General features: G+C 41.9%; 1 protein-coding gene across 3 annotated transcripts in view; it reads right to left on the reverse strand.

Annotated features, from left to right (window-relative positions):
* APMAP (adipocyte plasma membrane associated protein) overlaps nucleotides 1-16,884 on the reverse strand; it is a 149,926-nt gene that overhangs the window by 127,795 nt on the left and 5,247 nt on the right. For all 3 annotated transcript variants that reach the window (XM_080814560.1, XM_080814559.1, XM_080814558.1), the window contains exons 2-3: nucleotides 10,379-10,495; nucleotides 5,840-5,955 (exon numbers count right to left, since the gene is read on the reverse strand). In XM_080814560.1, the coding sequence (XP_080670686.1) occupies nucleotides 5,840-5,955; nucleotides 10,379-10,495 (233 nt within the window). The remainder of the gene's footprint in view (nucleotides 1-5,839; nucleotides 5,956-10,378; nucleotides 10,496-16,884) is intronic.

Below are 16,884 nucleotides of genomic sequence, written 5' to 3' on the forward strand. Positions count from 1 at the left end.
ACTGGGTGTTATATGCAAACAATGAATTCTGGAACACTACATCAAAAACTAATGATGTACTTACTGTATGATGACTAAGCTAACATTAGAAGAAGAAGAAGAAGAAGAAGAAGAAGAAGAAGAAGAAGAAGAATCATCTAGGGATCTAACTCACCCTAAATTAAACTAATGTAGTGTACGTTAAAATTAGGTGATAGAAGGATGGAGAAAAAAATAGGGAACTAAATATATAATGTTTCACAACCTGTAAAAAAAGAAAGAAAGAAAAAAAGACTTTCAGCAAATTAGGAATAGAAAGGCACTTCCTCAACTTGAAAAGAACATCTACAATATACTGACAGCTAACATCATAATTACTGGTGACAAACTTAGAAGTTTTCCTACTAAAATGAGGAACAAAAGCAAGAATGTCCTCCCTTCACCACTCCTCCACAATACTGTACTAGAAGTCCTGGCTATTGCAGTAAAAGAAGGAAATAAAAGGCATACTGATTGAGAAGGGAGAAATAAATCTGTCTTTGTTCATAGATGATATGACTGTCTATGTAGAATATCCCAAAGAATCAACAACAACAAAAAAACTCCTAGAACTAATAAGTGATTATAGCAAAGTTTCAGGATATAAGGACACTATGCAAAAATCAAATGCTTCCCTATATACTAGAAATGAACAAGTAAAATTTAAAATTAAAAACAGAATAGCATTTATATTAGCACCCAAAAGAATAAAACATTTAGTTCTAAATAGAGCAAAATATGTACAAGATCTATATGAGGAAAAATATAAAACTCTGATAAAAGAAACTTAAAAAAAACTAAATAAATGGAAAGATTTTCCAGGTCCATCCAAAGGAAGATTCAATACTGTGGAAAAGCTTAGTTGTTCTCAACTTGATTCATAGATTCAGAGCAATCCCAATCAAAATCCCAGGCAGTTATTTTGTATATATCCTAAAACTGATTCTACTGTTCTTATGGAGAAGAAAAAGATCCAGAATGGCCAACAAAATATTGAAGAACAAAGCCAGCGGTATGACACTACTTGACTTCCAGACTTACTGAAATGCTACAGCAACCAAGATATTATGGTAATGGCAAAAGAATAAGACAATTCCATGTAACAGAATAGAGTCCAGAATCAGACCCACATAAATTAGTCAACTGATGTTTCACAATATAATCTTATATAATATATTATAATATAATGGAGCAAAGACTGTATTTTCCCCAAATGGTGCTGAAACAACTGGACATCCACATGTAAAAAATGAATCTAGACACAGACATTATACCTTTCATGACAGTTAACTAAAAATGTATGATAGACCTGAATGTAAAGCACAAAAGTATAAAACTCCTAGAGGAGAAAATTTAGGTGACTTTGGGTGTGGTGATGACTTTTTAGATACAGTAAAGGCATAACTGATGAAGAAATAACTGTTGTTGGACTTCATTAAAGGAAACTTCTGCTCTGTGAAAGACACTGTCAAGAGAATTAGAAAACAAGCCACAGACTGGGAAAAAATATTTGCAAAATATACATCTGATAAAGGAATTGTTATCCAAAATACACAAAGAACTCTTAAAATCAACAATAAGAAAATGAACCTAATTTTGTAAATGGCCAAAAGTCTTAGATACCTCACCACAGAAGATATGCAAATAGAAAATAAGCATATGAAAAATGCTCAACATTATATGTCCATTAGGGAATTGCAAACTGAACAATGAAATACCACCACACATATCTCAGAATGGTCAAAAATCTAAAACACAGACAACACCAAATGCTGATGAAGATGTAGAGCAACAGGAATGCTCTTTCATTGCTGGTCAGAATGCAAAATGGTTCAGCCATTCTGGAAGATAGTCTGACAGTTTCTTGAAAAACTAAATATATTCTTAGAATCCAGCAATTGTGTTCCTTAGTATTCACCCAAATGAGTTGAAAACATAAGTCCACATAAAAACCTGCATGTGGATGCTTATAGCAACCTTATTCATAATTGCCAAAATTTGGAAGTAACCAAGATTTCCTTCAGTAGGTAAATAGATAAACTGGTACACTCACACATGGAATATTACCCTCAATAAAAAGGAATAAGCTGCATGGATTGTAAAAACAAATATTTCACAATATTTCACAATATTACTGAAAAGAAATGAGCTGCATGGATTGGAAGAATAAATATGCTACCTAGAGCAATCTACTATCAAAATACCATCAACTTTTCCCAAAGAAATGGAAAAAATAATCCTAAAATTTATATGGAACCAGAAAGGACCCTGAATAGGCAGAGGAATGTTGAAAAAGAAAACTAAAGTGGGCAACATCACAATTCCAGACTTCAAACTCTATTACAAAGCTGTAATCATCAAGACAGTATGGTACTAACACAAAAATAGACACATAGATCAATGGAACAGAATAGACAGCCCAGAAATTGACCCTCAACTCTATGGTCAACTAATCTTTGACAAAGCAGGAAAGAATGTCCAATGGAAAAGTCTCTTCAACAAATGGTGGTGGGAAAATTGGACAGACACATAAAGAAAAATGAAACTGGACCAATTCCTTATACCACACATAAAAATAGACTCAAAATGGATGAAAGACCTCAATATGAGACAGGAATCCATTCAAATCTTTGAGGAGAACACAGGCAGCAACCTCTTCGACCTCAGCCACAGCAACTTCTTCCTAGAAACATTGCCAAAGGCAAGAGAAACAAGGGCAAAAATGAACTATTGGGACTTCACCAAGATAAAAAGCTTTTTTTTGCACAGCAAAGGAAACAGTCAACAAAACCAAAAGACAACTGACAGAATGGGTGAAGATATTTGCAAATGACATATCAGATAAAGGGCTACTATCCAAAATCTATAAAGAACTTATCAAACTCAACACCCAAAGAACAAATAATCCAATCAAGAAATGGGCAGAGGACATGAACAGACATTTCTGCAAAGAAGACATCCAGATGGCCAACAAACACAAGAAAAAGTGCTCAACATCACTCAGCATCAGGGAAATACAAATCAAAACCACAGTGAGATATAACCTCACACAAGTCAGAATGGCTAGGTGCTGGCAAGGATGTGGAGAAAGGGGAACCCTCCTACACTGTTGGTGGGAATGCAAGCTGGTGCAGCCACTCAGGAAAAAAGTATGGAGGTACCTCAAAAAGTTTAAAATAGAGCTACCCTACAACCCAGCAATTGCACTCCTGAGTATTTACCCTAAAGATACAAATGTAATGATCTGAAGGGGCACATGCACCCCAATGTTTATAGCAGCAATGTCCACAACAGCCAAAATATGGAAAGAGCCTGGATCTCCATCAACAGTTGAATGGATAAAGAAGATGTGGTATAAACATAATGGAATATTAAGCAGACATCAAAGAAACCCAAAAAACAAAATCTTGCCATTTTCAATGATATGGGTGGAACTTATGCTAAGCAAAATAAGTCAATCAGAGAAAGACAATTACCATATGATCTCACTGATATGAGGAATTTGAGGAACAACACAGAGGATCATAGGGGAAGGGAGGGAAAAATGAAACTAGATGAAATCAGAGAGGGAGATAAACCGTAGAGAGACTCTTAATCTCAGGGATCAAACTGAAGAGTTGATGGAGGGGAGGGGGATGGGATGGATGGGGTGGCTGGTTGAGGGACACTGGGGAGGGTATGTGTTATGGTGAGTGCTGTGAATCATGTTAAGACTGGTGAATCAGAGACCTGTACCCTTGAAACAAATAATACCTTATATGTTAATTAAAAAAAAAAAAAGGAATGAGCTATGAAGCCATGAAAAGACATGGAGGAACCTTAAGTGCATATTAATAAGTGAAGGAAGCCAATCTGAATAGGCTACATGCTATATGATTCCAATTCTGTGACATTCTATAAAAGGTAGAACTATGGAGAACAGTAGAAAGATAAGTGTTGCCAGAGGTTCCAGGATGGTAGGGATAAACAGGTGGAGCTCAGAGGATTTGGGGGGATTTTTAGGACAATGAAACTACTCTGTATGATATGATAATGGTGGATATACATCATTCGTACATCTGTCCAAACCTATAAAATATATGACACCAAGAGTGAGCCCCATGGTAAACCATGGCCTCCATGTCCTAATGACAGGTCAGGGTAGGTTCATCTATTGTAACACATGTTCCACTCTGGTGTCAGTGTGGATAACAGAAGAGGTTGTGGGGGGTGGGGTGTATGATAAACCTCTGCACCTTCCCCTCAATTTTGCTATGAATCTAAAATGCTCTAAGAATTGCTCACCACTACATCAAAAACTAATGATGTACTATATGTTGACTAATTGAACATAAAAAATAAAATAAAATAATATAAAATTTATTTAAAACAATAAAAGTATGTTAATTGGTGATTACTCTCCCTGCACCCTCCTGATGCCAGTGCCTTCCTCCACTGCCAGCTATATCCCCCAGGACAACTCCCAAAGGCAGATGGGAAGGAGTGGTTCCCTGGGGCCTAAGCACACTTGCAGGGGGGGTAACAGACCCCCATTGTGCCTAACAGTGTTTGCAGAGAGAACAACCAACTCCTTTCAGGAAAAAGGCAAGCCCTGGTGCCATGGAGCAATGAGGTGTCAGCCCAAGAGGAAAGGGAGGGGACAAGAGAAACACTCTTTGAAAGATAACAAAAAAAGATCACTCTTATTCCTTGGAGTTCCAGTTTAAACATCAATTTTGGTTTTTCACCAAAAATAAAACAAACAAAACTTGTTATATTAATAAATGTCAGTATCTTTTGAAGGGAAATACAAGGTTCTGTCATGAAAGGCCTATCCCTCTTACAATTTTGACTGCCAGCCAAACCACTAACATTTGCAGAAAGGCACCAGACTGGGTCCTACATCCAACAGCAGGGGGAGAGAAGGGGTCCATCCCACTGAGGGACCGCCATGCCCTGCCCAAGGCGAAGCCACACACACAGACGCAGGAGTTTACCACCGCTGCATGGAAGCATGCCATACTGCCCAACGAGACGGCCTGCCCCAGCAAAAAGCTCAGAAATCCTCACACCATTTTCAGCTCTTCAACTGCTCAGTAACTGTGTCTTTTGATTCTGGAGCTTAATCTTCATTCTAAAAGGCAGATAATGCCTAGTGGCTAGAGTCTCAAGAATTAGAACCAGATCCATGTCTAGCTCTCAGGTTTGGGCAAGTCTGAAGCAGTTGAGTTACCCTTAAGCATACCCACCAAAGTCAGCTTCAAACAAAACAAACAAAACAACATAACAGTGGAAATCATTTGTATTCTTTTTTCTTTTTTTTTGGATTATTTATTTAAGAGAGTGTGAGCTAGCATGAGCAAGGGGAGCAGCAGGCAGAGGGAGAGAGAAAGGGAGAAGCAGACTCTCCACAAGCAGGGAGCCAGCTCGGGTCTCAATCCCAGGCCCCGGGATCGTGACCTAAGCGGAAAACAGATGCCCAACCCCCAACCGACTGAGGCACCCAGGTGCCCCTCATTTGTAGTCTTTTCAGAAATGGAATCTTTGCAAAGACAAACTGAATGAAGAAACAATGTCCTATCAAGTAACACCTACCTTTCATAAATGAGCTAAACATCAGTGTATGTTTCCTTTTTCCTTTCAATTTAATGGGCCCAACACTTTGAACAGAATAAAGTGCTCCACAGACATGAACTCAAAACCTGTAACTCAGAGAGCTGAGGGGTCCTGTCTACAGCTGAGGAGGACAGTCAGAGCCCCCCCACCCAGGAGCAGGGTGCATCAAGGCTGCTCTGGCAGAATCCCCCCTCAGGGAGCCTTTAAGTTCCAGGGCTTTACTCACCCCCAATATTTGCTATGGACTCTGGCCCAATAAGTTGATTTTCAAACAGCCTTTCCGCCTGTTGTAACTTCGTATTTGGTTGCAGAACACCAAGCAAGAGAGGGGGTTCTTTGAAGCTGTAAAATAATGCAATTATAGGGATTTGTCTATAAGAAATACATGAAGAAAGTGTTTACTGAGGACCTTCATGCATAACTCCCCACTCTTTGATAAAGAGGGCATGTTGCAATAACATCCTTAGTTGCCAGAAACACAAAGGTTAAAGAAAACACCATTCTAGGAGATCAGAAAAGGCTACAGTATTAAAAAAAATTAAAATATGATTACGGCTAATGCAAGAACTTTGGTAATCAGCTGAGAGTATCTGGGGCCTCCACTTACCCAAGCTCCAGTCTCAGTCCAATGCCCTGGCACAGGTTAGACCTCATCCCACCTTCTGATTCACATGCCCTGGCATTTATTTTTCAGTGTCTGCCCAGTCATTAAAATCCAACTGAGACAGAGGGGAGTGGTGCTGACATCCCACAGCTGATAGCCTTGCTTCTTACTTCACAGAGAAAACAGAAGAAATGAGAAGAGTTTGTCCCTGGTGTCACCAGCCTATCATCCAGCACAAGGTGCTCTCTGCCTCCTGCTTGTCCCTCTCAGGGCCCAGCCAGGTTTCTCTCTGAAGCAAGCTTCCACTGGGCCCTGAACCCTTCCTCTGACAACAGACTGAGCTCCAGGGATCTTCCCTCTCTGCTGGTCCTTCTCAGCCTTCAAATCCTGCTGGTGGCACTCTCAGAAGGCAGACATGGTTGAAGATCCTCTCCCCATATCCTCTGCTACCACCCTGGTCCAGGCCACCATCTTCTGGCCCCTGCCTCCTCCATATTCTCTACAATGTATATCCTCAACCCAGCACTGTGCACCTTGTGAAATACATTCAGAACACAGCGTTTGGCTCTCACAGCCCTGCAATGGCCCCATCTCAGCTAGAGCCTAGGGCCTTGCAGGGGTGCCCTTCTCCCTGCAGTCTAGCCAGTCCCCTCTCTCAGGTCTTCTCCTCCTGTTCACTCTGCCCTCTACAGGGCCCTCCCTGCTGGTTCCTGACCTAACAGGCACTTCCCGCCCTTAAATCCTTGGCACCAGCTCCTCTGTGCTCTGCCCTCACCTTCTCAGGAAGGCCTGCTCTGACCACCCAATATAATACACCGGATGTCCCCCCAAAGCCCAATTCTTGACACTCTATTTTCTCTATAGCACTTAGCAGCTTCTCACTTCTGTGTTGCATATACTGTCTATCCCCACTAGAACACATGGCCCATGAAATCAGGGATTTGTTTGTGTTTTTCACTGCTATATCTCAAGCACCTACCATATAGGAGGTTCCCAACCAACACTGTGGGAAGGAGGAAGAAGGGAAGGAAAGGGCACAGAGGGAGAATATCTCCCAATTCCCATCCTACCTTGCCCTCAAGCAGGGCAGTTTCCTAGCCACCCTTCCAGAGTGGGAGACCCAAGAGGGAAGGGGTGGCTGAAGCTGTCGAATGATAAAGCAGCTTCCCTGTCTTGCCCAACCCTTCCCTTTCCAGCAGAACACCTACTGCCTCCTCTGAGTCAGGCATGTGCTTAGGACACAGCACAATTTCCTCTGAATTAAACCCCCCCACCCCACCCTTTCACTCTACCCTGCCTCCCAGTTATGGCTTTCACCTGCTTTAAAAGAAGAAAAAATCATGATTTAACTAGGAGTTAATAAAGTTATTAAAAGATATTAAGTTAATAAAGTTATTAGATAAGTATCTACCTAATAAAGCTACGAGTTTTACTTCTAAATGAAGAGAGCAGGGCTGCAACCTGCATACTTTGTTGAGAAAAGCCTAGGATATAGAGATGGACATAGCTAGGTTTGAATTCTGACCTTGGGAAGGTCAGCCCTCCCTAGGCGCACGTGAAGACTGAACAACACAGACAAGCATATACAGCCCAAGGATAGAGCACAGTACACCCAAGACTCAGCCACCCCCTTCTGCCCAATCCTTGACCTTGCCTAATTCCCTATACAAAGGAAGTCCTCGAGAAATATTTGTAGCATCAACCTAATCAGTATATCATGCACCATCCCTGCCAACAAGCAGCCTGAGTATTATCTCAATAGGGACGCAAGAAGAAAACTCATATGAGAAAATGCAAGGGATGGGCAAGAAAGGGCCCCAACTCTTGCAGCCTGAGCAGCAGAAGCATCAAGGAAGAATGGCCTCAGGAAGGCCAGCCAGGCCACATGGACCCTTGTTAAAGCCTGTGAACTCATAAACTCTTAACAGCTCCCTGTTAACTCCCAAGTGCTGCTAACTCTTATTAAGTCCCATTAACTTCATGTGTCGAATGTATCCTGAAAGAACTGACCAAAATCCTCCCAAAATCAGAATGTCTTGTATGTCCTATCTACCATAGTCTGCACATTTTCCAAACAAGGAAGAAAGAAGGGTGCCTTGCATGGCAGGTTTTTGACAAGGCCCTGCAACCTTCCTGGTGACTGCTCCCTATAACTGAAACCAACTGCATAATAGTCCATTCTGGAGGGGCCTGCACCCATCTTCATTTTTCTCTGTGATTTCCTGGCGATTGCTGAGTGTGGTCTCAGCTCTCCCCCCAGAGGACATGGACACCAGAGGTAGACTCTCTGAGGCACTTCCGTCAGCCATCCTCCCTCCTGGCCAGCTGGCCGGATCCTGTTTCCCACGGCACCCGCTGGTGGAGAGAACAGAGATGCAGCAGAAGCTGAGAGCTCTGCTCTCCCGTCAGCGTTAATACTGCAACCACCCACTTGCTCCAGTCAGTGTATTTCCCTTCCTTGCTTTTTGCTCTGAATAGAGTTTGAAAGAAGCCCTTTTTGCTGCTGCTGTTAGCATTTTCCTCCAAACCTCAGCTCATTTCTGTTCTTCTACCTCCTCCAGTCTTCTGCTTTTGTTCTGCATTTTGGGGTTGCCCCTTCCAATTTTTGAGCAAGTCACTTCCTAAGTCTGAGCATGGGAAAGATCCCTGTCAGTCACGCTGGTCTCACTGGGCTTCTCCTCCCTCCCCTCCTCACAAGGCTCATTTACTCTACAGACAGAACGCACTTAGTACAATTTCAAACCCTTAGTGGGCCACTTTCCCTTTCAGTTTCTGGTCAGGAGCACACACCTGTCTTTCCTTTGAATTTCTTTCCACATATAAATTCACCTCTACTGAGATCAAAGGTCTCCAGTCACTGAAGCTCCATGTTCCCCTGTTCTTTTCACTTTCCTGCTCTTCTCCAAGGCTAACTCCCCAGTCCAGACTTTGATGCCCAGCTGTGGACACAGTTCACACTCCCACCTTAGCCAACTAGATTATTCAGAAAACCCCACATCAGTTTCTATTTGGGGTAAGTTGAGCCACATCCTTCTACATGTTGACAGGGGTTAGCAAGAGAGAACCCCTATCACCCACAATGTGTCCTGAGAGCCTCCCCACCAGGCAGGACATCAAGTATGCCCTTGGGCCTAGCTCAGCCAGAAGACACCTGGAGAGGTCCACCAACACACCAGGACTTAGAAGTCAACACTGTCATGGGTCTACAATACCTAGGCTTTCACCCAATCCCAATGTTATGAAGTTAATTATGTTTTAACAGCACCATATACATTTACTAATTCTAAATCCAGCAATAGAAAAAGTTGGCTCTTGTATACAAATGTCAATCTAAGGTAGAACTGTGTCCTCTTTGTATCTTTGTATTCAGCTACCTACCTTAAGCATTCTAGATGCTGAATACATTCTCAGTGAACTGAGTACAATATAAAGCCTTAATTTTTATTTATAAAACACTTACAACATTATTCAATGTTATATTCACTCTATAATGGGACACAGTTCTCGCCTAAAGTTTTTAAACTCACTTAAAATAAACTTCCAAAAGCTTCACCTCTCTGGAAAGTTCAAGAGCAAAGGGGAATTTACTTGTCAAACCAGATTGTGCAACCCTTTCGGCATAAGCTCAAATCAATGTCATAAATCATCACACCATTAAGAGCCTGGATCTGCATTACTATAATTACGAATGTGAATACATTTTATAGGGTCCTAGGTATATACTATTTTTTTCAAGTTATAATGGACTGCATTACTCATAGATGCCCACCAAAGAGAGGTAACTTAGGAAAAACAGAATACTAATTATAAGGCTTTTGAAAAAATCAGTACTTACAAAATTTAAACAAAGTAACTTAACCTTTGTGTGTGCTTTTGCCACTTCAAATGAATTCATGTTAATTAACACATAAACTTCTCTTATTTGGGATTTTTCTGGGTTTTATCTGCGGTTTTTCATTTTTGTTTTTGAAATCTTATCATGAACAATACCATTCATATATTGTGTAACACCTGATTCCACACAAAACTCAAGCATTAAAGAAATCACAAATATCTCTCTTTCCTAGTAACTTACCCTTCAGAACAAATTGGTTATCCTAGACATTATCCCACCCTACCCTTGCCAAGCAAGCCCTCCCAAGAATGACCAGGACAGCTCACCTGAGAGGCTGTGGGTCTATGGGAGACTCCAGGAGCAGCATGGCTCCGAGCAGGGGAACGGTGAGGGAGACAGCCAGCATCAAGAAGGTCACTCGGAACACACGGCCACTAAAGGAGCTGCCAGAATCAGGGAAATACAAATCAAAACCACAATAAGATACCACCTCACACCAGTCAGAATGGCTAAAATTAACCAGTCAGGAAATGACAGATGCTGGCGAGGATGCAGAGAGAGGGGAACCCTCCTACACTGCTGGTGGGAATGCAAGCTGGAGCAGCCACTCTGGAAAACAGCATGGAGGTTCCTCAAAAAGTTGAAAATAGAGCTACCCTACGACCCAGCGATTGCACTACTGGGTATTTTCCCTAAACATACAAGCATAGTGATCCAAAGGGGCATGTGCACCCAAATGTTTATAGCAGCAATGTCCACAATAGCCAAACTGTGGAAAGAACCTAGATGTCCATCAACAGATGAATGGATAAAGAAGATGTGGTATATATATACACAATGGAATACTATGCAGCCATCAAAAGAAATGAAATATTGCTTTCGTGATGATGTGTTTGGAACTAGAGGGTATTATGCTTAGCGAAATAAGTCAATCGGAGAAAGGCAACTATCATATGATCTCCCTGATATGAGGAAGTGGAGATGCAACATGGGGGGGTTGGGGGTAGGAAAAGAGTAAGTGAAACAAGATGGGATCGGGAGGGAAACAAACCATAAGAGACTCTTAATCTCACAAAACTGAAGGTTGCTGGGGGGAGTGGGGGAGGGAGAGGGTGGTGGGGTTATGGACATTGGGAAGGGTACATGCTATGGTGAGTGCTGTGAGGTGTGTAAACCTGGCAATTCACAGACCTGTACCCCTGGGGCTAATAATACATTATATGTTTATAAAAAAAATAAAAATAAATTCTAATTAAAAAAAAAAAGGAGCTGCCAGAGATGGAATATACAAAGGTAATCAGCAGCGGCTGAGATGGGACAAGCTCAGCTGGTCCCAAAGCCTGTGAAGCAAGAGCAGGCCTTCAGCCTGGTCTCATAGCGAGACCACTGACCTCTGTGGCATGTGATGAAACTTTAGGACTGTTTGCTATGATTGGCAAATATGCTTCTGTTCTTTTTTTTAATCTTCCAGCTGTGTGGTAAAGTCTTATCAGTTATTTGCCAGATAGTCTGATAAGCTGAACCTTCAAACCTCTAGTGGAGTCTTCAAGAGGGCAAATCAAAGAACTGGTAAACATAAAAATGGAATAAAGAGTGCGATGATGTAATGCAAACACACCTGTCTACAAGAGAAGATGTGTTTACCAAAAGCCACTATTTCCTAGTACATGGATTTAAAGCAGCAACGTTCAGTCCTATGGGTCCCTAAGATTCCCAGATTTGGTGGATAAAAAGAGATAAAGACAAATTCATGAAGCAAAGAGAACACAGTACAACTTGCTTAGAGTCCAATTCTCCAGTCATTTTGCCAACCACACCACACCTTGAAGAATTCAGAAGCAGATCTCAGCTCTCTACCTTTTGAGGGCTGACAGATACTGACAGTTACTCACAAAGAATCTATACAATCACAGTTCCAAGTCATCACTACTAAAGCCTTGGGAAGATCTAAAAGTTGCCTTGGGAATCTTGTGTGATGTTTTTGGAAGAATGACCAATGGTAACTAAAATACCTCTCCAACAATCCTTACTGACATCATTACTCATGTGGTAAACAGCACATTTAGCCTCCTCACTACTTCATAGGATCATTACTTGCTTTAAGTGCATTCAAATTTATTATATACTTACATCAAGATTAACTTTAAGCAAATAAAATTATGTGCTCCTAAGGTGGAGAATCTTTCCCTACTCCAGAAAAAAAAAAAAAAAGTTGACTTAAAGAAAAAAATATCAAGACTCACACTTAACAAACACTTCATCGAAGGGTTGTGTTTTGTTTGAGTCTTGACAGACTAGTCTTCCACTGTATAAACCTGATTCCAGGTACAGTACAGAAATGTGGGGCCTAAAGGCCATCTCTAACTTCCCCAACAACTAGCTATGCCACTTCAGGCAGGTTTCTTCACACGAAGCCCATGGGCTCCCCACTATGAAACAGGGTTTTGTAACCTCAATGTCCCGCCCAATTTAAACATGCATGATTTTAATAAATGAAATGGCAGAAAATAAAGCATCTGTTTCTACTGGGTAGAAATGAAAAGCAAAGGGAAAGAAAAAGAGGAGAGAGGAGAAGATTCTCCCCTAGTGCCTCCAGAAAGGGACACAGTCCTGCCGACACCTTGACTTCAGCACAGGCAGAACTGTCCGGGACTACCTAAAGTCAGAACTGCAAGTTCATCCAGTGTTCTTGTTTAAGCCGTGATGTATGGGGTCCTTTGTCATGGCAGCCATAGAAAACTAATCTAGTTTTCTTATTAAGCTAGTTTCGTTGCCTGGAAGTGGGGTGTTCCTGCAACAAATACCTGAACCTATAGAAGTAGCTTGGAATTGAGCAGCATATAGAGGAAGGAAAAATACTGAGAAGCAGGATAGAAAATTTTGTCCAGATTTCCTTAAACAGACTTAGTAGAAAAACAGATGTTTAAGACCCTACTAGTCAGGACTCAGAAGGCAGTGAGGAGCATGGCAGGGGAAATGTCCATCATCTTAGAGGATGCCTAAATCATTGGGAACAGACAGACACCGAAGGTGCCACTGATAAGGGCTCTCAAGGATGTCAGAAACAAGTTATTGGAAGCTGAAGGAGAGCAGATCCTTATTATACTGCATCCTGCAGCAAAGTGGAAAGCAGAACTTGTAAATGATGAGCCAGGATGCCGAGCTAAGGCCCTTTCCAAGCAGAGTGGAAGGTACAGTCTGGTTTCTTCTCCTTTCTCTTCCAGAGCAGGACAGCATAGGGAGTAGCACTGAGCACTTCCTTTTGCCTTTGACATTTCCCCCTTTGGTAATGAGAATGCTATTCTATGTCTATCTTCCTTCTAATAATCCTTCAAAAATGAATTTTCTTCCTAACTTCCCTCTCTGAACTCATACAGGGCTCAGAGCCCAAACCTTACCCAGGCAAAACGCCAGGTCGCTAGCCTTTCCCTTTTGCTACCTGGGAAAGGAGGTGATCTATCCCAGAGACCCAGCTGGGAGAGGCCAAGGGTGCCCAGGCTCCTGGAAGGGAACCCTAGGAAGAGAAAATTCAGGCCAACCTCTACCTCCCAGCCCTGTCTCCAATCTCCAGGGCCACACAGTCTTCTAATGCAACTGACTGATGCCAGTCAAGTGTGCAAGAGCACAATGCATGAAAACGCACATATGGCATAGATCAGCTGCGAAACTGTCATGACAGCAAACTGATGCAACCTGCTGAGAGGTCTGAAAAGAAGAATGATAAAAACAATGACAATAAGAACATGCCATGTAACATGCTTCATGTGGGTAGCTAGCTAGGTGGAACTATGTATATCTCTACTTTTCAAAGAGAAAAGTGGTCAGAGAAAGACAAGTGTGCCCACAGCCCACTGCCAGAACTGGAGGAGCACAACAGAGGGCCAGGTCTGGCTCTAAAGCTGCAGTCACCATTAACACCACCACCTGCTAAGGACAAGCAGACAGAGAGAGGACTTAGAGCCCTCAGGGCCGGAGTTGGAAAAACTCAGAACAACTTGATCATGACGTTATTCTGTACATTTCGTATACATGGGATCATACAGTATGTGACCTCCACGAATGGCTCCTTCCACTCAGCATATGTTTTGAGGCTCATCCAGGCTGCAGTACAGATCAGTACTTCATTTCTTTTCACGACTCAGTACAATTCCATTGTAAGTATATACTGGCACATCTCATTTTACTGTGCTTCACAGACATTGCATATTTTTTTTTACAAGTTGAAGGTTCAAGAATTCAGTGGAGGAGGTAACTGCTGATGTGGCAGAAACAGCAAGAGAACCAGAATCAGAAGTGGAGCCTGAAGATGTGGATGAGTTGCTGTAATCTCATGATAAAACTTTCACAGATGAAGAGTCGCTTCTTATGGATGAACCAAGAAAGTGATTTCTTGATATGGGATCTACTCCTGGTGAAGAGGCTGTGAAGATTCTTGGAATGACCAGGGGAATCAGAATAGCATATAAACTTAGCTGGTAAAGGAGGGGATTGATTCCAATTTTGAAAGAAGTCCTATCAGTGCTATCAGCAGCATCACCTGCTATAAAGAAACTGTTTGTGAAAGGAAGAGCCAATTGATATGTCAAATTTGTATTATTTTAAGAAACTGCCACAACCATCTTAGGCTTCAGCAACCATCACCCTGATCAGTCAGCAGCTCAAATGACAGTTAGCATTCTTGGACAATAAATTAGTTTTTAACTTAATGTAAAGGTATGTACATTGTTTTCTAGACATAATGCTATTGCACACTTAACAGATTACAGTATAGTATAAACACAACTTTTCTATGCACTAGGAAACCAAAAACTTCATCTGACTCATATTATTAAGATAAAAGTGGTCTGAAACTGAACACACAATTTCTCAGAAGTATGCCTGTATCACAAGTGGTTTATCCACTCATTCCCTGGTAGATACTTGGGTAAGAGGGGGAAATAAGGAGTGATTACTTAATAGGTACAAGATGTTTTTATGGGGTGATGAAAAAGTTTTGAAACTAGAACATGTTGCCTAACACTAAATATCACTAAACTCTATACACTCTAAAGCGGTTAATTTTACGTCATGTGAATTTTACCTCAATTTTTAAGTGTTAACAGTGATGAAAATGTTCTAAGCTTAGATTATGGTGATTCTGGCAAAAATTTGTGAATATACTAAAAACCAATGAACTGGGCATTTAAAAATACGTGAATTTTATCCTGTTAAAAAAAACAAAAAAAAAGTCAATGACCCAACTGTGCAAACTGCCACTCTGAGGCTAGGATGCTGTAACTTAAGCGATTTTCTTTAAGTGGCCTAAAGTCTTTTAATACCATAGACATAACAAAGTATCTATATGGTAAAGCAGGACTGTTTACAAGTATAACTGACAGGAATGACTGACCTTTTGGTTCTTTTACAAGCAGAATCCCAAAAGAGATAAATACAGAGGCACATGGTAAGGCTACACTGCACAAATCATTTGGGTAAGGTCCAATAAGGAAGTCCATGTCCTCAAAAGGGGACTGATGTAATCACTCCTCCCCCATCTTCCCAGCCCAGGAGAGGTGCAGTCCCTTAGGGGAAACTGAATTGTAAAATCTTTCACCACAGAGCTGTCATTAACATAAGTGGTGACACTGGCCAAAATGCTACTTTACCTTTTCCTTACCTGACATGATTCCACATAAAACACATCCTTCTCATTTGTCTTAGACTCCTATACTGTACACTCATACCACACTGTAGCTTACATTTTTTAAAATCTTAAATTTAGTAATCCAACTCACAGATTGTGACACGCTGCTTGAACATCTGGTTACTCCTTCACACAATAGTAAAAGGCTCACTGATCCCCAGAAGAAAAAGTCCAGCCAGGACTGAAAGCAGGTGCTTCCAGCTAGAAAGGCAGCCAGACACTGGGAGCCAATCCTTGCCAGAGTTCTAGTGAATGCCCTCTTAAAATCACAGTCTAAAAAGCTGAAGAGAAATTAAGAGGCGACCCAGTCCAGTGCTCCCAAATGTGGTCAGTCCCTGGACTGCCTACACCAGATGACTGGGGCAACTCTAAACAAGGCCCAGGAATTCTTACTGGGCAAGCCAGCGTGGGACTGGGGAGCCTTTTTTCTTGTGCTCCCCAGTTGTCCCTGATGTGCAGCTGGATACCGCCAACCTCATCCAACTCTCCACTGAGTGATAATATCCATCAGCATCCCCCTGGCTGCTCATGAGACACAGCCTCTACTGGAAAGTTCTATGGTCAAGTTTTACAAACAACCACTTAAACTCCTTTAGCAGTGCTGTCCAATGGAACTCTCTTGGCAATGACAGAAATGCAGCAACCACTAGCTAGGTGTGGCAGCTGAGCACCTGGAATGGGGCTAGCATGTTATCTACATGAGCCAAAGACAGTCACTGTGTACTAGCCCCACACTATTTATTTCCTCACTGCAGGCTGAGACCCATTAGCTCAAAAGGCCCACCAGCACCAAACTCAAACTCTTATAGACAGAGTTATTTTAAAAATAGCCAAACAAGCAAACTTTTAGCCATTTAGAGTCTGCCTGTTTTGCATATTCTGTAAATCTCACCAATAGCAACCACCCATTGATAAGATAGGGCCTGGATGTTTTAAGGGCCTGAGCTGCTGCTGCTGCCCCTGGAGCTCTCTGACCCAGAGACTTACCTAGATAGAGGAGGCTGCTCTCTTACCCCCCTCACTCCCCTCCCCTTCTGGACTGGGGCCCATCTCCTGCCATCAGATAATGCTCTCCCATGCAAATCTGTCCAAGTGTCACCCAATAAAGCTTGTGTGTGCCACTGCCACCTCATATCCGTATCTTTTTTC

This window comes from Martes martes (assembly GCF_963455335.1).
Source record: "Martes martes genome assembly, chromosome: 9".
Lineage (NCBI taxonomy): Eukaryota > Metazoa > Chordata > Mammalia > Carnivora > Mustelidae > Martes > Martes martes.